Genomic DNA, 21456 nt, shown 5'->3' with positions numbered 1-21456 from the left:
AGAGTTCTTAAGTGAAAGCTTCTTTAAAAGTAATCTTAGCAGATCTCTATTCCTTCTTACCTTCTACGTCCTTTAATTAGAATAAAAATCCTGTCCATATCAAACAGGAAAGACCTGCCTGCACTTAAACATTCAGCATGTGCAGCAACATACTATTGTAATGGTAAAGTCCCCAGTGCATGATCATAAAACATCCTATGATAAAGACAGGCAGCTGTCACCCGCCTAAAACACACGATAAGGAAGTATGGCCTGGTTGTCTTTGGAACACAATTTTGCCTGGGCTTCAAGTTATCACCTAGCAATATTTTCACATTTCTGCATGTTAATTTTCCCCTCAGTAGTACATCAGAGAGCTGTTCTGGGGTTGGCAGAGAACTTCACTATTATTGTAACCTCATCAAACCTGCACATGTAACTTCGTGTGTTACTAAATCCACTGCAACCAGGGCCTATCTTTCTGTACGTCTAACATGTTCCCTGTAGGAAGTGCCCTGGTACAGAGTGAAACTATTTTTTTGTAGCAAGCAGCTCACAGCCTTAGCAGTGGATGTGCTGAATCAGCTCTTTACAGCATTGTGGGCATTTCCTTAAACAGCCACGGACAGCGTGACACTGTTGCCCTGTGTATGTTGTATTCATCTACTGCATCGATGACGAGGCAAAAGAAATTAAGAAAGAGGTGGTGGGAGAAAGAGAAAGAGCCATAGCAAACAAGTGTACAAACAAGGTTTCGTGCTGTCATGCAATGTAATCATGGACATACAAACTCATCCTGGGATGTTACCCTACACTCATAATTAGATCAATAACTTTACAACATCCCACAGGGAATCTGGAAAAATAAGTGGCTGAGCCATGAAGCCTCTGTTCTTATACATTTACCTGCATCTCCAGACAATGCAGCTGTGCTTTTACTTCGGGCCAGAAATGAGTGAGTGGGCGTCAGAAGCCTGCTAACGATGCTGCTCTCCCATGGACTGAGCTGTAGACGGCGAGCTGAACATGCACCATACAAGCAAGATGTTAGATCAAACACTTCACAAATAACTACATGTTGCACAAGTATTAGTATTATCTCCTCACTACGACATACCATGAAAATCCTGACACTGTCCTTCAGAGATGAAAAGCATACAATCATTCAGTGTTTTGCATTTTATTCTTACCATTTTAGTAGAGGAATTCCTATAGGAACACATATATCTGAACATTCAATTTCTGTTACTGCCTGCGGCATTATGGCAAATTGTTATCAAATTAATACTGGTATTTTGCACATATGCCACATTCCCTATTAGGAATGATAGGATAACTTGTGTACTAGGAGAGCAGTTGCCACTCCTAAATACAGACTTTGACAGAGAAGTTTGTGCCTCGAGCTCTTTCTACACATCAGGTAGCCTTCTAGTTACAAAAAAGACTAGTTACTAAAACATCTCCAGAGTCTGCCAGCCTAGCTGGGAAAGAAACCAAGGTTGCTTACTACTATACAGAGTATTGCATCAAAGAAAGAAGTTTTGTCAAAGCATCACAAAAGGGTACAGTGTGCCTCAACTGCAGATACCAAGCTCAGCATCTACAGTTGTCTCAATAATACATGAAGCCACAGAATACAGTAAGTACATTTTATCATTAATTCTCTGTCAAAAAATCCTGCTAATGATAATTTTCAATTTAGAACAGTAACAGGAGACAACTTTTTGCACTGTTAATCTGTTTTGAAAACACACTGCGCATTGACCTGGCTGCAATCACTCCCTTGCCTTGCTTTTCCCAATATTGCCTAATGCAAACTTAGCTTGTCAATATATTCCTTTTGCCTTGTAAAATTTCTTTACTTTTTTTAAAAAATACTATTTAAACGTTGATCATGGTGAAGTAGTAACCAAAAGAGCCCTATAAATTGTTTTTTTATATTGAACTAGATGTTTCTTTGATACTGATGCAACAAATTGTATTATAACGAGCATCACAAAAGAAAACATTCAACTAGTTCCCATACTAGTTCATTGTAGTAAGCTTAGACCATAGCAATAATCTTGTTTTTGCAAGTGAAATCAGGTCTTCTTACATCTCAGCATTCATTTGCCTTAGTTTGGTGTTTACGGCAACAAAACTGCAGCTTGAATTTATGAGGCTCAGTCTCTAAAACATTCATTGAAGTCACTGTTTGTAATAAACTTGAGATTAATTTGCATTTTTAAAGGTAGAGATCCATCACTTTTAATAGCCATGAACTCTGAATCTGTCTTTAATCTACTCCATGCTGAGCCCCATGAAAAGAGGGGCCAATCTCAATCTCATCCTATGAAAATATAATTGCCTAATCCGCCCTCAGTGCTGCTTTTCACTTCTCAAATTGCTCCCCTAAATTCTGTTAACTCAATATGGGGCATTACTATAGAAATATAGGACTCTCAAACACAGCAGGCTCTCCGGATAAGCGTCCTTACACAATGTACTACTGCCAGAGCTCTTTGTGATTAATGGTTCCATTTTGCATTGGTACAGATTATAGAGACACAAAATACCCTACAGACACCTCCATTAGAGCACACACATTATCATTAAGCTTGTAATTTAACAATGAAGAAAAATCACAGAACTACCATTAAACTGGATGCAATAACGTTAAAAATCTTTGCTTCCTTTCTTCTCCAGGCACCATGCTCAGTATGATCACTGTCTAAAGCTACTGTCACAAGACAGCAGATTCTTTTTTGTGGTCTCAGGCTTTACTAGGTGAGGCTCACAGGCGTGAGTATGGATGAGTCTGGAGAAACTCTTCTACCATAGTTTAACACAAAGATTATACAACTTCAGAAAGGATTGAGTAATAATAAATAATCAGTAATACGTATACTATCAATTTCTTGGAGTTCATCCGTCCAGCTGCAAATTGCTGATAAGTAAATGTCACAATGTAATATGGCCCTGTGGGCCAGCCACAGACCTTACACGTTAGGCCCCAGAGATGAAGTAGTCTCAAGAGGACACAGCTAAGAGACTGATGACTTGGAACACTAAATTGCCACGACTCACCTATCCCATGACATTTGCCCTAAAGGTGATTATGGTTTAATTCTCTTTTCTCTTTGCCCTTGCTTATATCCACATCACCTACTGGAAGCAATCATGTGCCCACAGCATCCGACTAACAGCACTGAGGCAGCACCAGGGAGCGAGTTAGCTGATATGCACCAACAGCAAGCTAAGAGTGACCAACAAAAACTCCCTTCTCCATATAAGCAACAGGCGTGATTCAGAGGTGCCAAAATAGTTTTAGCCAGGAGCTTGGAGTGAAGTCTTCCTAAATCTCTAAAATGGGTTTAGACCAGAGTTCATTTAATACACCTTGGCTCTGTGGATCAAGATCTTCCAAACACACGAGTCCCTGAAAGCATCATATCTGACACTTTCAATACATATTCTAACAGTCATTAGCATCATCATTAATCTAGAACAGCCAAATAAACTTTTGCCCACTGAGTTCCAAGTACAAGAGTATTAACACCTAAATGCGTTGAACAACTTAACATTGGTGTCCAATTCACACTGAAGCAAACTGAATGCAAAACAAAGAACATCACAAAATAATAAGATTTACTTCAGAACAATGAGGTCAGGGTTTTTTTTCTTGCTCTTTTTGTTTTAATGCCTTAAGGTGATGTCTTCAAGATTTAGTGCTCCAAACCATCTGACAGACAAGAGGAAATGATATTTTTTGTTCTCATGCTATGTTAGGCTATCACTCTTAGGACTGTTTGTGCCTTGTTTCCTTACAGGAAGCACATTTATGATAGGGTTGCTGGTGCAAGTACCCCTACCCCCAGCTACAAGCAGGTTAGTTTAAACATATCAAAGAAGATCTTTATAGCCTAACTTATAGCTGAAAAATACACAAAGTCCCAGGGAGCTGGCAACAGCGAATTTACTACAATCATCTGTATTTATCTTCAGGATATACAAACCGAACACTGGAAAGTTGTCTTAGCAGCAGCAGAATAAACTGCAAATAAGCAAACAGCAGCATCCGATTAGTTCTAGGAACAGATGGGAGGCAGGGATTTAACAGGCCTCCTGATGAACACCACGAAGCAGACTCTCACTGATAACAGTGGGGTTTGCTCAAACAGAGCCACAAACAGTAGATGGGGAAAACCTACTCTATGTTTAGATTCTCTTTCAATAGGAAACAATACTGGAGCCCCTGAATTTCTTCTATAAAGGTGGCAGACGAAGGTGATGCAGTGATTGAAACCATCACCTGTTTGAAAGAAAAAGCACTGCAGAGAGGAGGAGGAACACAACTACGGTGCAAGTTTTGCCTTTCAAAACTAAGCAAGTGTGTAACTCATACCTCATCTAAAGTATTATCCACTTGCTAAGCTTTCCTTAAAGAGCACAATTACCGAAATTTATTGGTCAACAGCAGCTTTCTCCACTTGAATATGTGTGTTCATGTTTTGTTAGTTTTAACTGCTCAGACCTGTACTACTAACATAAAAGCATAATGAGAAGCCTGTTCTAGGTGCCCAACTGTAAAATTGTGATAAAGAGGTATATAGCAATACTATACTTGAAAAGGAATTAACCAGTCTTTTAGGCAATTAGCTAATGAAAACTTTTGTCTTTTGCTGGGCACAAAAAAAAAAAAAAAAAAATCCTGTCCTTCAAATGGTAAAAAGGTGCTGCTTAACAGAAGACATGCTCTTGATGACAGCTATAAGCCACTTAGGATAAGCTTATCATCCTCATCTCCAGTTTGCTGTTTTGCAGGTAGGAGTATGTGTTACAGACAAAGTGTGACTGGGTGCCCTCTGGAAGGTGAAATGGGGACCAGACAGTTAGAGCCTTCCTTTGAGCATTTGCCTCAAGACGTTGAGGCGACTGGAGAGATAAGTGGCATTTCTCCAGATACACGCTCAACTAGATTTAGGTATATGACTTTGCACAAGAAAGAGGGCATTTATAGCGTTTGGATTTGCTTTCTGTCTTGGAGTCTGCGAAAGACATAAGAGACTTCTGAAGATTTCTGTGCTTTTTCAATGAAAATGCCTCAGCATTTAAAGTGTTTGACATATGGCCATCACTTCCATATTCCTTCCCTTTCCCCACCGCTAAACTGCCTACTATTCAGTCTAACCGCTACTGAATTTGCAAGGGGTAGCATAAACTATCACACAATGAGTTGCAGTCCATAAGAGACTATCCTTCATATTTAATGCTTGCTGCTGTTTCTCCCCCCACTCCCCCAAGATCCTTCCTCAAAGAAGCATCCCCTGGCAAAGAACAGTAACTATCTGGAAAAAGATACCTATACCTGAAAAGCTAATAAAATTAAAACTGACTGGATTTCAACATCTAGAGAAAAAAAAATACTGGCGTTTTGGAATAAATTATTTCCTAATATAATGCTGTATTTTTTGCAAGTTACCAGACTCTACAACTAGGTTAGCCCACTAAGATTAACATGGCTCATCAAATCAACCAGATACACACGTACAAGCACACACATAAAACATGGCACTTAGTTAAGACACACAAATAATGACATCTACCAGTTTTGCAACACAACCAAAGTTCCATTCTAAAAACTGTTTTTGAAAACACGCATTTATCTGGATTGAAATGGGACAGAATTTCTCATTCTCAGTAGAGGACCAAAAAATCCCTCGCAAGTACTTTCCTGTAAAGCTCTTTGCACAAGTTATACAAGAGACATTCTTTTATAAAACTCCTTTAAGCTCAATGCTTCAATCTCATAAATCCTCAGAACAGAGGCAGCAATTCAGCTATGTTAATTTTTAAAAACTTGATTGTTTATCATTTGTGCAGAGGTGTAAACATCAAAACCGTACACCAAAATAAAGCAATCTTTGAAAAGTAACTGGACAGAAAAAGTCAATAAACAGACCATATGAAAAACACCTATACCTCTTCAATAAAAATAATCAGAAATGGTAATAAAATAAACTACTTGAAAGCTTCATGCAACATGTTCTTAGATATTCAAGAACTACTACCAAAGAAGAAAGGAAAACAAAATAATGACAAAATGGCCTAATGCAAATAAAAGGTCACACATGATTGCATGCACTATGGAGCAATGTATTCTTTCAATAGTTGTACCTCATTTACTAAAAACCTGACAGAAGCACTGCTTTTATCATTTGCTAAAGTAAGATTGTTTAGGTAAGCTCTCTTGTTTCAAAAAACAAGAAATAAATATTTCTTGTCACAGGAAAAAAAATGTTCAACCATTTACTTTTCACATTTGAAGTCTTTTCACTCCCACTTAGATGAAGTACAGAAAATGACTTCAGAAGCTTGTTTTATGTGCAAAGTAATACATCAGTATAGAACATTCTTTCTTGCTGTTCCTTTTTTTTTTTTTTTTTCTTTGAAACTGTACCTCTGTCTGGAGAATTTAGTAATGTTGCAGATGAGGACGAGAGCCGCTTGTTAATGACTGGATCAACATGTTTCGAAAGGTTCATTGTTGAAACAGACCGCCTGTCTGGATCTAAAACAAATGGAGATAATGCTAATTGACAGCCCACATGCAATAGTGCAAGTTCCTAGCTCACTAGTGGGAGGAGGAAAACATGACTAGGTCACTCCTGCTCTACCACAAGAACTTTCAAAACAGAATGGACTTCTCAGCAAACATTGTACAGGTGACTCAAAGACTGGGCACAAAACCATTTAATTTAAGTTTCAAATGTCTAAAATATTCTGTTCATTGATTATCATTCAATCAGGTTGCAATCCAAGGACTTAATGGAGGATCTGAAGTGGATACTAGTAGACAAGATGGTAGTTCCTCGTTCCTTTCAATATTCTCAGAAAAACCTTGCTCATGACTTACAAGAGAAAGCTTCAGGGAAGGACCAACATGCTTGGAAATGTGAGGTTCTTCATAAAAAAAAAAACTTGAATAAAAGGTGACATTTGACAGGGCAGTGATACTAGGCAGAAGGTCAGTATCATGATAATACAATGCTGAAGATTAAGGAAGAGTGGTGCACAAGGGAAGCAAGGGTAAGCTCAAAAGGAATTAAAAGATTTAGTTAAAAATCCCATAGTTACATATAAATGCTAAACTTCCCACCACAGAGCCATTTTCTACCTGCTGTGAATGAAGTTGTAAGTTAGTCAATCTAAAACAGCACACAACTTAGCAGATAATGAGTCTCCGTGGAAGGCTAGAGACTACTTGTAATGCATATGCTTGGTATATAATACTAAAGGGTTTTATTTTGCTTTTAGGCTATGTACATTTAGAGCAGTACTACATCATTTGCCTGTGCAACTGCTGCAGAGTCAGCATCTGCACCCTATTGAGGGGGTGATGGTTATTTCAAGAATACAGATTGCACACACTTTGTGCACATGTGTGTCACATGAAGGTTGCTAGCAATGGGAGAAGAGGAGGAATGAGCTGAACAGGCCAGCTATATGCTTTCTGTTCTCTCAAAAAAAAAAACAAAACCCCAACCCCCAAAAAACACAAAAACAAAAACCCAAACGCTACATGCATCAACTACATGTCCTCCACTGCAAATTTCCATTTGGAAATCTGACATTCAGAAGATGCTGGGAGAATCAATTCTGCTTTTGCTTGCATTTTAGCATGTACTGAACCTCAGCACTACTCAGCAAAGCATTCAACCATGCTGAAATGCAACGAGGCTTGAGCATATGCCTAAACGCTCTGCTGATTCATATTCTGTGTATGCAAAAAGTATGTCCACATACTGTTTCGGAAGCAGATACAAACTCAGGACACTGACAACGTTAAGGAGGATGTTGCTGAAATATTATCTGCAATTGTTTATTTATGACAAGTACATCAACATTATATTTACCTGTTCTGACCTAGCAGACTAAAGTATACTCACTTTGTACAAAAAAATTTCATAGAAATACAGCACATGAAAAATACCTTTACTCTCCCCAGATCTATGAACTATATAGGATTCACTATAACTGGTTGGGGCACAGAAAGATTCTGCCCTACCCCATGTGATTATTTGCTCACTTTGTCTAATGTTAGAATGACTCAGTGAGGGTACTTTTTAAAAAAAAAAAAATCAGCAAATTGGGTACTGGAAAGAGGATAAAACTCAGAAATGGGTTTTAAAAGGAGAAATCTGAATGTTATAGCTAAGAACAAGACCTCTGTAGGCTGGCAAGATTATCCCACATTGATCTATTGGGTATATTGAAGAGTGCTGTGTGCTAGTCAGTACTGGAGACAGGATACTCCAGCTTCATGTGTCACAGATTTTTGTCAGAACAGTATTTGTGGGAATGGGACAGGGATTTTGATCTCTCATATCTAATCTATAGCTGAGAAAATGTATACTATATCAGTACAGCAAGAGAGTTTCTACATTTGGCATAAAGGATGTACTACATAAAACAGCTTTCTGAAGATGACAAATGACAATATGAAAAATCACCTTTTGCATTTGGCATGCCAACATTTCTCTTGTGTCTATGAACATTATTTAAAAGAACGAAATTCAGCATGAGGATTTGTGTGTAACTGTTGGCAATATGAATCCTATAAATGTAGAATAGGCCAAATGCAATCCATTGCCTAGGAGATTGCTGGTTTCTTTGTTCTAAAAAAAAGAATTAAAATATCCATGATCAACAAATCAGCCAATGCAGCTGGTTATACGTCTGTGTTCACGTGCAAAATAAATACGAATCCTGCATATGTGTAGTATGCCAAATGGGTTTTATAAAAGACCAAGACATTCAGATTGGTTCTCCTTGAATTCCAGTAGACAGAATATTATGCTTCATTTCAGTGAATTGTGCCAAATCTTTAGAGTCAACCAGTAGTAACTCTCCATAGTAAAAATAAATAATAATGAAAAAATCTGGTACTAACAACAGTTCTAATCTATCAGCATGATGTTAAGCATGCATTGCAACTACATGGGGGTGGTTTAGTTACTGATGATCTCATTTCCTGAGAGCTAGCTATGGGTAAACAAATCAACAAACCACAGCAATTATGTACCAGGTTTTCTAGCACCACCCAGAGATCTGAAGTGGTGCTCCAGGCCTGCTAAATCGAGAAAGGTGAATGATGATTCAAAAAAATAACCTAGGGACAGAATGCAAGACAATGATTTTTCACAATAAAGAAAATAAAAATCAGTAAGTTATACAGAGTTAAGCAAAAAAGTAACCTTTTATGAAAAATAACTGTTTATTGAACTTGTATATCACAAAGATTTCGGAGCATTCTTTTCTCAACCTTTTTGTCCCCCTTGATGAAAGGTTGGACTCATTGAAATGCATACATTAGAGTAGGAAGAGAAGAATTCCAAGTACCACTTTCTGGTGAAAGAAATAAAGGACAAGTTCTCTTTTTTGGGTTCAAGTCATATTTAACAGGGCATATACACATTAATGATTGGCAGATTAAGTTAAGGAAGATAATTGGGGAAAAAGCATATAGCTAAAATTTGCTTAAACATAATTTGCCCATCTTTAGGTTTTTCTAGGGGGAAAAATGGACTTCTGTCTCCCACAATAGCTGTACAAGGTACAGATAGCTTATTACAAAGAACAATTTTTCTTCCTTGTGTCTGTTTTAATCTCAGTATTAGGTAATTTCCACCAGATCTATTTTTTGAGCCATGATATTTAGCATTTGCACACAGTAGCTCATATCACATGACTGGCACAGCACAAGCACACCCACACATACGCACACAAACAACAGCAAAGCAGCAGAAGCTAGAAGCTGTAGCAAGATAGTTACAGAATTAGTCAACTCCTGAAACAAGTTGTAACACTTCTGTTCAGATTTCTCCTTTTCTTCTTGCTACACAGGAATGTCAGAAACATGTCATTGCTAGCAACAGTAAGATCAAGAGCAAAGAATTTAAACCAGCATACACTGAACCATCCTTCCTTTTAACAGAAGCAAAGTGAATTCCAGTTAACTGGCAGGGCAGGGAAACTGGCTAGCAAACCAAGCCTCCCTCTTTACCTGTGTTATTAATGCGGTTATGTAGTGCTCCTCCCCAGGACCACCTGTTTTGCTTTTGTTTTGGCTTCTGGCTTCTTTCAATTGTGCGACGTACAACAGCTTCATGTCGTTCCTTAAGTGCAACAGGATAATACATTTGGATACTATTGGGTTTTTAACTTAATCTTCTCATCAAACCCTGCTACCCTCCACGTGGACAAAACCTAGCAGGCATCTCGGAGCTGTGTTCAAGCTTATGTGCTGCCTACTAAGACACACACTCAGATGAGCCATCCTAACTCTAGAACAGGATTAGACAGAAATTAAGCCATAAATAAGTTAAAATATTAACTGTAATTTTGAAAAGGTAAGATCTGTTTGAGACCTGCATAACTGCAGAGAAAACACGCTGGCCCTGTTATGGCAGCCACTACACAAACACATACGAAGGCTACTTCCCACCTTGTATCTCCCACCTACTAAATACCAGAACAGTGGGAGAGAGAGGAAACACAAAAAACAAAACCAACCCACTACACAAGGATGAGCTGACTTACGTAGGATCACACTGCAAGTAGTTCCCAGCTTAACTGACACAAATCAGCCAAGAGCGTATTTCATTACATGCTCTCTTAAAGGTTTTGTTAGGGAAACTAATATTTAGCAACCCTTATACTGAATGGCTAAGAATTAACAGATAACCATACAAAACCAACCCAATTTGTATTTTTCTGCATGAGTTTGTCCACTGCCATACACTGTAATCCAGACATGCTCAACTTGGCTGCATTTGATTCATTAAGAGCAGTATCTGTGCAAACAGGGCTTAAAATCCTCTTTTGCACACCCTCTCATACTGACCATGGCTTACGTTACATTCTTTCCATCAACTCTTAAAGAAAAAGTTTGATAGTACTGTATCTCATAGTAAAAGCAAGCTAAAAAGTGTTTTCATGACATTTATTCTTACCTTATCTTCTTCTATTCTCTGCCTTCGCTTTTCCTCTACGGCAGCTCGCCTTCTCTCTTCCTTTAATCTCTGCTCTTCTAGCTTCTTTCTGCGCTCCTCTAGGTGTTTTTCATAATGTTGCCGGGCTCTCTCTTCTCTTTCTAACCAGATGGATTCTCTTGCAGCTGTGAGAAAAATCAGAAATAAAAGTATTAACATGCTATATGTGATGAAATCTTTAATACAACCTGAGTAACTAAGCTAAATGCAAAAACTTTTGAACTCATTTTCTTAAGAGGACATACATAATATCCTAATCTCTCCTCATGTATTAGAACATCATGTACCCTGGTCACAAGTTCATTTCATTTCATCTCAATTTACTTACTATGAATTACCACCAGAAATAGTTACATTATTTGAGCACATAGTTTCTATGTAGAAGAAAGGATTTTTTGTTAGTTTAAAATACCTAAATACTTAAGTCGGATATATCATGAACACAATTCTGTTGTACAAATCATGATAACTCTCTGTAATCTTTTACTATAAAAAGAAAGATAAAACTATCACCACTATATATACCCTTCCTATCATAAGAGATAGGTATTGATCAGAAGTGACTAGGATGACAATTCCAGCACTTGGACTGTTAGCCGTACCAACAGCTGGCCAGAAGGAAACAAGTTACCCACGAAAGTCGTCAGTCTAAAGGTGAACTTTAATCTGTCACATAACTCCACTGCCGCAGAGCTCTGAATAACATGTTTCAGAAGTGCTAATCAAGACAAATCAGGAAGCACTACATGAGACAAATTCTGCTCCCCAGGAGGGTCAGAATTTTCATGGAAGTATTATCTGGAACATGGGCTCAAACTGTAGTCCACAAAAAAAAATTTATATATGATACTCTGGACATCTCCCTATTGCTGTCTTGAAAGCTTCAGGTCCCAGACATTTTTGTGTTCTAAAAGACCTGTTACTTGCTTTTAAAAAGTCCTGGACGTTTGATACCTCTGGATCTTCATGAACAGACAGATGGGAGTGCAGGAAGAGATGCACGTGAAGGTCATGAGACAAACATCACTGAGAACCACATTAGAAAATCATACACAGATAGAGCTCATTGATAACACACTAGCAACAGGGAATCCGGACAGCAAAGTGTCAAAAGGACTTTCAATTTCCAAGGCCAGCAATGTAAGGAAGTTCTCTACCTAAGTCTGAGACAGCATTTTTTTAATCCAATCTGGAGTAAAAAAGGAGGAAAGGAGGAAAAAAAAAAAAAAAAAGAAAAGAAAAAGAAAGCCTATTGTTATAATCATGTACTCTAGAAAAGTCTCTGCCCCAAGTTGTTGCCCAGTTCCACACATTAAACCCTAAAGTCTCTGTCTCATTTTCAAAGACCTCTGCAGTTCCGTTTTCAGCGATATCACATTCCTGTTTCTCTGACAAGTCACACTGCCAGCTTAGAATTAATTTTTGTAGAAAACATAGCCTTTCTCCTCCATCAACAGAACCAATTACTATATACTGGACACCTGTCTGAAGACAGAAGTTTCACAAAAGGCACAGTGAGGCTGGGAAATCATGCCTATCTATTACTCACGAGGGCACAAAAGGAAGGAGACAGAGCTTGAGTCTACAGGCCTCAACAGGTAAAATACTTCATAAAACCAAATTTGAACAGAACTTAACTAATAATACACTGTGAACAACACAATACTTTCAAGCATTTTTCCCATTTCGACACTAGGTTTTTATCATCTTCTTTTTCCTTAGATAATTGTTCGTCAGTGTTAGACTGCAGTAATGTTAAGTAACTCTTAAATGCCGTTCCTGGAGGATACGGTATTACTCTCTCCTTCTGTTCTTTCTGCATAATACTTCCTGTGAGGCTTCTCCTGTTAGTTTTCATCTTCAGAATTGTTTCTTATTTGAGTCTACTGATATGTTTCATTTCTGATACAGAAACGATTAGAGGGTTTGTTTCAGTTCTGAGGACAGCACTGCAGAGATACATATAGACACAGAGCTTGTAATACTTTAAAAAGGTGTATGATTTTATAGACGTATTTTATTCTAACATGTACAAACTATAACAATTAGTCTTAATTTCCAATCTTTATTATTTGTCTATCTGTAGATGTCAGAAATGGATCTTGAAAGAAAAAATTATTCCCTATCCCTTTCTTAAAAGGAAATCTGGAGTCCATTTCATTTATTGCATGCAAAATTTGCATAATTTGCTCTTTGTTACAAGCTTTAGCTTCCCTAGCTAACCATTCAAGAGTGGAACTAGATTATTCCCTCATGCATCATTATATGTTTGCAATCTAAGTTAGACCCACCTTCACACAGCAAATGCTCTAGACTCTTACAGCATCCTGTCACCATGGTGCTATACAAACAAATTAACAAAAAAAAAAAAAAAAAGAGCACACACAACCTGTTACCTAGACCCTGAACAGACTAAGTAACCCCATGTAGTTGTTCAAAACTGGAATTCAATCAAGTAATTTTGCAGAAGTTTTGAAACATCCATTCTCTTTGAAAAAGCTGAGCACCTAAGGAGCTTAGTAGCACGTATGTCAGGAAAGTCCATCTAGCTGCAGCATGTTGGCTTTTACTCAGTAGTCACTTGCGTACATACTCTAATGATCATATCAAGACAAGCCACTGCTGTGAGCAAAAGAGACTTCTACAGATCCTGAGATCATCTGGATCTTTCGTGCCTGGAATCCGCTTGCAATAGCAGCCCAGCATGAAAAGCCTCTTTGGTTTTCTACTGAAAATAAAGCACTTCCCGAAGGATATAAGAAATTAAGAAAAGCAAAGAATAAAAAAAACTAAACAAAAAAACCCCTTTCTTAACTGACATTACTGGAATATTAATTTGCCTATAAAAGACATGGAGATTGTTTGTCCTTCTTGTCATTAAAATTGTAAATGGTTAGACCTTCTTGGGGCATTATTGGTGGTGATTTGCATAGGCTTTAGCCTGTCAGGTGGTTTAGAAAAAGTAATGAAAATAGTACAGTTGAACTTTCAAGACTAAAGTCAGGGAGAGAAAGGCTGAAAACATTTTTATGCTTTGGTATGTAAAAGAGTCAGCTTTCACATACACTCTCACTGCTGGGAAGGCAATCAGAATGCTAAACCTCTGGATAGAACACGAATCTTCAACTTTCTGCTCCTCAGAGAAGGGATGATAAAATCATACTTTTTGATAAGGAAAGACAGCTCAATAGCAGAAACACACATTAGTGATGAATTGTCAAGGCAAATGGAAATGTTAGGCTGGAATAAATTATAACAAAAGAAACATCCAATTTCAAAAAAATATAAAAGCTATGTCTTTCCACCACCTTTAAGTTACAGGCAAAAGGCAGCAGAAAATACACACTCACCTATTAACATGCGGAAGCTACTAATTTTGTGCTTGGACCAAATATTTTAACTAGTACATAAAAGCAGGATTTATGATACAGCTGTTTTCTGATAAAAAGTATAATATCTATTTTCATGATTTTAACTTTCCTGCTTTTAAATTTTAATTTCTTTTTAAAAAAAGTATTAATTCCTACACTTTCTCTTTAAATTAGAGAGTGAAAGGAGAGGATCTCCTTTGTTTTCACTGCTTCCTGTATGCACTACTGACATTCTTGCATGAACTTAAGGGCTCAGTTTTTGCCATCTACAAGGTATCTATATACAGTCACATAAGTTAGTGTCCTTAGATATATGATGATCTCTTCAGGAAAAATAAAAAGTTTAAAATAACGTCTTTTTATTTCATTCTCATGTCCCTATTTATGAATTTGCAGAAACTTTTTTCCTGCTACCCCACACAGAAATTACCAAATTGTAGTCGAGGGTAAAAATTGAAGTTTACTCAAGGATTAAAAAAGCCTACTCTAGGGTAAAAATTAGGGCTATTAAACCCTATTCGGAATACATAGGTGTGCTTCTAGAAACACAGCAAGCCATGTTTCATAAGAGACACATATATCAAATGCCTTGCTGGTAGAAGAAATCAGCAGATGAGCGTACAGGAAATGGAAGATACCCCTAGAAGGTCCAATCAGCTTGGAAGAGCAAGCAATTTGCAGGATGTGGAAGAGGAAAATACCCATTTTATGATGGCTCCTCCAGAAGCTATGCTAAGAGCTATACCCAGAGTTGAGCCAATGGTGGACTCCAGTACGGGTACGGTCCAATGAAAAGGTTTCTTCTTGGGGCTGAGCCTTAACAACTTCATGATACTTCTCTCCCTTGAACAAACATTGTCTGACAATACGCAAGAATCATTCAAAGAAAGCTTGGCTGTCGTTCAAATAGTACCTGTATGATGAAAGCTTAAATAGCATAGGAACATTTACATTAAAGCTGGAAAATACAAAGAAAAGACACACCCTGATCCTTGTTCTATCTCATTACTTAGCACAATCTATAAATTTGAACACAGTCATCTGATACAAGGATACAAAATTAGAGCATAAACCAGAGATTTACAAATTGAGCCCTGGACGTGCTGTTAATAGCTTCTGCTTGTTTGCAAACTGGTAATGCTGGATTAGATTACAAAGCAACATAATCAAGGCTATATTTCTGGCACCTCTGAAGTGAGTAACAGAGCAAAAGAAAACAAGGTCAATCAAGAAACAAACATTCCAATATTGAGAGACATGTAAGACTTGAAAACCAATTAATTTTACACTAGAATTAACTAATTTAATGTGGGAGATGTTAACTGAAAACTATGCATGCTTCTTTTGTGGAAATAATTTTGTAGTGTCTTTCCCCGATCGTGCACACAGACAGCGGTTTGAGGCTGCGAGGGAAGGGGAAACATGCATTAAATGTCAAAGCTTCTATTTTCTGTTTATCCATGTGAAGCAAGGGGAGGTCCCTCCAGCTCCTCTTCTACTGTCCCTTCTGCTGTCTCTTCACTTTAGTCCTTTTTCCTCTGGTTTACTGCCTGTATAAAGGCAGAGCAGTCTAGCCTGCCCTTTCGCAGTCTGCTGTTTGCATCCATCGTGGGTGGACAACTTACCTGAGTAAAATTATTATAGTCTTTGTCAATCTTTCCAGCCTTTATCTTTTCTGACGTTACAGCACTGACCTCAGCAATAGCTTTCTCCTCTGACCGCTGTTTCACCTTTCCTCACTGCCAGCTCCACACTGCCTGAGACTGTGGTCATCTCCTTGCTGCATTAGCACAAAAATGGATCAGTGATGCTTTAACCATACCTAAAAATGGGGACGTTCCATCAGGCCACAGAAATGGCTGACTGAATCAATTAAAAGGTGAACTTCAGAGCTATAATTAAAGCTGAAGTTAATGTTAGATTCTCTAAGCCAACCTTTCCCCAGTAACTATGCTCTGAGAGACATTCAGCACAAAAATTTTTAAACTAGCCTTCCTTAAAAATTGTTTTCTTGTCTTATAAACCCTTCTGACACTCAAGTCCTCTGAGGACATCCCAAAATGATTCATATGCTAGGGTCACTGATTCCTAGTTTCTGTAGGGTTTCTGACTGTGGAAATGTTAGATAAAGTTCTGTCCCCAACTGCCACAGAAAAGAATAAGCAAGAAGGAATTCACCAGCAGAAAAAAATCGTAATTTTTATTAATGTGATATTTTGCCAATGATCACTTTCAGGTAGGAGAGGAATATGTATCATAGTGTGATTTTTAAAATATTATTTTAATGCACTGTAAGTATTAAGAAATTAGTGGATTTAGCCAACCTGAAATTCAGACATATTCTAAAAACTAAGATTAATAACACATTCCCTTAAATGAAGAGTTAAATCAGATGGCAGGATTACCATCTTTTGTTCCCAATGCCAGAAACTAAATGAGCCATGTGTCCTTGTCAGGATCATAATTGTGATAAAAAAGGTCAGTCTTCAAGCAGGATTAGTATAGATAAAACATGCACAGATTTAAGACTTAAAATAGTTTTCTCAAGAATCAGGGGTGGAGATACTGCGAAGTAAAAACAAGAAATCCCCAACTCTTCCTGTTTGCTAGGCCACTATCTAAGGCTATCAGAATGAAACCAATTTTTAAATCCCAGTAACTTTCCATGTTGAAAAAACACATTTTGATTTTTCTTTCTAGTTACGGAGAACCAGGTCTATGCTAATAAATGGAACGTGTCCAGAGACCAACTAGCATGGAACAACTTTCACCTGTACTACTAAACTACCCTCCAAAACGGTGACAGTACTCGATCAACACATGAGGAAAAGCCCATGGGCCTCCCCTGCCAATTCCCAAACCTTGTCTGGGAATCAGCAAGGAGACAGCTAGTTGGCTGGAGCCAAAACCCTGCCAGATCCACCATAACAGTTTAATAGCCAGAACAATTGAGTTTCAGCACCAGAGAATGCTCTTCAGCACTATTTAATTTGCCAGTACAGATACAACCAGTATGGCAGAGTTAAGGGTGAAGCCCCGCTACTGAAAAAGCAGTGGCTTTTATTAAACTTTTCCAGTTTGACCAGGCCATCTACCATGTTTGCCTTCACAAACACCACAGTTCTGACACGTGCGTCTCACACAGCCTCCAGTGCTGAACACAGCTGGTCAGCCTGACACATGTGAAGAAGGAACCATAGTGCTGAGCTGGAGCCAGAAGTGTGACAGCTCCCTTCACTCTGTCCTCTAAGAACAGCCCCATTTGACAGCTATCAGCCTCACCCACCACTGCCTCTCCTGGGATTCCCATCTTGCAGGACCCAAGAAGGTTGGTCTCGCACCAAATATTTCTATTTTAAAGAACAGATGTTAACTTCATGCATAGGCGCTGTGGTAAAGAGTGCCAGCAGAAACAGCACAAAATGAAAATATGATTACTAAAGAGCAAGTGACACACTGAAAGCATTATTTATAGAATCAAGTAAAGATTACCCTAATAATCCTTTAAAGGTCTGAATGTGCACATCAACGAGTAATACATTATCAAATGGTCGGGGGAATAAAAAACTTGAAGCACAGCTGCTAAGCAATTCCTTTATTTCTGCCCATGTGAAAAGGCAAGTCTTAGAGAATAAAGCTAAAAATCCAAAAAACGGTACAACTTATTAGTCATGGAAAACATGAGTTGCACAGAAAAAAGCCAAAGAATTCAACTTTCAGAAGCGTTGGGATGGCATTTCAAAAGCAATGCCTTTCCTACAGTGAAGAAACAAAAAAAAGTCCTTCCCTTCTTGATGGAGTGATTAGTTGAAAAAGCATACGCATCCCTGTGTGCCTTCTACTTTTTTTAAAAGAGTTCCATAGCCATGAGTATACTAAGGTGAAAGGGGCATTTTTGTACAAGTCTTTTTATTTTTTTCAATTAGGTAGCATAGCATGATGCTCAAAAAACAGCAGATACCAACAGTCCCACAACACATATGCTATATGTATCCAGACAAAACAGCACTCATCTTTTCTACTCCCTAAACTCATTAAAAAGAGAAGAGGTAGACACCCAAGTGTAAGTAAAGTAAGACTGCCAAAATACTACTGCCAGGTGCAAGAAAATCCTCAAGAGTGCAGAGCACATACTGACCCATTATACCACACAGCAAAAGCCACATCTATCACAACACAGTGGAACTTGAAAAAAAAAAAAAAATCAAAGCTTGAGAGTAAACAAGGTGGGGGGAGGGTGGGGGGAGTGGGCGCGCAGGAAGGAAGATCTCAAAAATCAACCCTTCTGTAACATCAGAATATTGCCCAGTAAACAAACATAATCATTATTAAACTGGTACTCCACATGCTCTCAGAAGGGTGGAACAACTTAATTTTCATGAAAAGATAAAGTGACCTCCTGCAGTTCAAGTTGCTGAAAGTACAAAATGAAATTGTTACAGATTACTACCAGCTCTACACTTACAGAACTGAACACTGTCTTTTTTTATTGGCAGCAGAGAATAATTTCACTTGAGCTACGACTGAAATCTCAACTGTTGCTTAAAAAGAAGCCTTTGCTAAACTTCACAGATCCCCTGAATCAAAAGGAGAGGAATTAAGTTTACATCCAACTTAATTCTATAAAAAAAAAAATTCCTTCCTTCCGTTGCTTTACTGTTGCATGGCTGATGTCCCAGTATTAACAAAATCCAACTGTGATTTTCAATGAGACACATTTATGTAACAACATTATACAACTGAATGTTTAAGACAGACAGCTTAGGCATTTCTTTGCTATGGTTCACATGGCATGAGTGACTGATTATCTAGATTCTGCACTAAAAAAAAAGAAGCTTGCACGCCACTGTAAAAATCATTCCTTACTGGAACACAAATCTCAAGAGACAGCTCCTCAATCATAATGTTAGAAGACAAACATAAAGATGGAAGTACAATGCAACTTTCAGTTTTCTTGTTAGTTCAAAATAATTCTTCATGCAAGAACACACAACAAACTCATACATCACAGGGACATGCAGAACTCTCCCATTTAGGAATGAAAGATTCCATGTCAACTTAAAAAAAAAACCCTACAGTTTGATGTTGCTTTTAAAATATGTCACATGAAGTGACACGTTTCTCAATCAAAGTCATGTCCTTCCAGTAACAGATAGTAATTTATCAACAGCTAGAAAAATCAGCATTCAGGAAAATATAAGGAAAGCATCTCTCTCTGCACTTGAATAAAGCATTGTTACTACACAAGGATCGAACCTGAAAAAGAACGAATTCACGACATGGAAGTGTCATCTATGACAAATTAGTTAAAAAGGGCCAGTAACCTCCATTTGCTCTGGAGCCTGAAGAAACTAAGCCTCAACTCCAGGAGGAGGTTTTTAGGGATTGGCTAACATCCTGTCATTTTATCCCCCTGGGCAAGCCAAAACCAAAGCTTTCCTTTTCCCCTCCAAAAGAACCCTAGTGATTCATGCATAGCTAGTACAATGTTATAAGGTGCTGTAAAGAAGGAAGGATATTAATGCTATTAAGACCTAGATGGCAATAAATCATGGCTCTCCAGGTTAGAAAAAGCAGCATAACTCTGGCTGGAGTTATGATAGTTTTATAAACTTACAGAAGCTAGAAAATGGAAATAAAGAACTTCTGCTTCTCAAGTCATAAGAACAATGCAGCATCTAAAGAAATCAGGGTGAACGTGTAAAAAAACAAAAGAGGAAATACTTGTGCTCCTCAACCTCCCAACTACCACAGAATGTTGTGGCAGCCAAACGTATAGTTTTCAGAAAGCCATCTATTTGGCTTCACATAATTCTATAATTCTCCCACCATCACACTCAGTATACTGCCCATCACTAGCCGCTTGTTAAGTAACCTTCACCTTCCCTATTCGCTCGAGTAGTGTTATGCATGCTCATGCACAGGTAACATTTTCTAAGATACTGAGTGCATCTATTTGACACCTACCAAAGGTTTTACCTGACAAAAATCCAAGTTTATGTAGAAAAATTCAAACCATATATTGGCAATATATTTTGCAATTCTATTTTAAGACAATAAAGGATGCATTCAACATATTAACACATCTAATCTTAATTGGTAAAAAAATTCTAAAACTTGAAAATTCTGTTTACATCAGTGAAGCTTCCTTGCATGATTTCAGAAGCCAACCCATTTTTCATTCAGGTTCACAAAGGTAAGTAATAGATATGTGACAGGTATAGCAATGATGAATCCCAAGATGTGCATGAATTAAAAAAATCTACTTTAAAGATGTAACAGTGTATCTAGAATGACACTATTGCATATCTAGCATAATCAGTTTGCCGAATGCTCCTAAAAGCAAACTGGCAAAAAGACTGCATGTAGATGATAGTACATAAAAAAACCCCATACAATAAAAAAACAGTATAGAGTAGGCCTTACCTAGCTGTTTTTCTCGTTCTTCTCTCCGTTCTCTAGCAAGTCGTTGCCTGTCATCAACCTTTAGTATTGTTGGATGATCTGTAAATGGAGGGAGGGGGAAAATATTAGGCATATAGCATAAAATCAAATAGTACCATAAACAAGCTTTTAGGGGAATGACCATTAAACAACTCTAGTTATTCTATTTTCAAAATAGTTCACATTTCCAGAAAACCATCTTATGAAAAAAGATGGAACAAATATATATAAAAAAAAAAAGAATGTATTCTAATTATCAAGATGTAGAACACTCCCAAAGAATGGACTAAGTTCTAACTCTGAATTCCAAGCAAGACTACTGCCTGTGAAAACCCAGGAAGAAGTTAAATTTTGTTTCCAAGCCTGTAACAACTCAATTGCTTGAGAGCATTCTGACAAAATACTGTCTATTATTCCATAACCTCTCTCCAAAATGCATCCACAGGAAATTCTATTATAGTGCAGCACATTCTTCCCACAAGTATTGCCTCAAAAAACCCCAATAAGCCCTATTTCACGAGACTGAAGAAGCTCAGTACCCAAGAAAAACAGGTTGGATCAAAACACTGTAGCAGTTCTGATTGAGCTTCTGAAGAGAGCATGATATTGATCTCCACAGATGTTTGTGT

The 21456-nt window shown here is 37.8% G+C and overlaps 1 protein-coding gene across 1 annotated transcript in view; it reads right to left on the bottom strand.

Annotated features, from left to right (window-relative positions):
* MAP7 (microtubule associated protein 7) overlaps positions 1-21456 on the bottom strand; it is a 107029-nt gene that overhangs the window by 24482 nt on the left and 61091 nt on the right. Inside the window, exons 4-9 of the mRNA XM_075707707.1 lie at positions 20810-20887; positions 10974-11137; positions 10025-10136; positions 9044-9130; positions 6419-6529; positions 886-999 (exon numbers count right to left, since the gene is read on the bottom strand). Coding sequence (XP_075563822.1) covers positions 886-999; positions 6419-6529; positions 9044-9130; positions 10025-10136; positions 10974-11137; positions 20810-20887 — 666 coding nt within the window. The remainder of the gene's footprint in view (positions 1-885; positions 1000-6418; positions 6530-9043; positions 9131-10024; positions 10137-10973; positions 11138-20809; positions 20888-21456) is intronic.

Source organism: Pelecanus crispus, chromosome 3, assembly GCF_030463565.1.
Source record: "Pelecanus crispus isolate bPelCri1 chromosome 3, bPelCri1.pri, whole genome shotgun sequence".
NCBI classification, from domain to species: Eukaryota; Metazoa; Chordata; class Aves; order Pelecaniformes; family Pelecanidae; genus Pelecanus; species Pelecanus crispus.
This window is presented reverse-complemented; position numbering and strand designations above follow the sequence as displayed.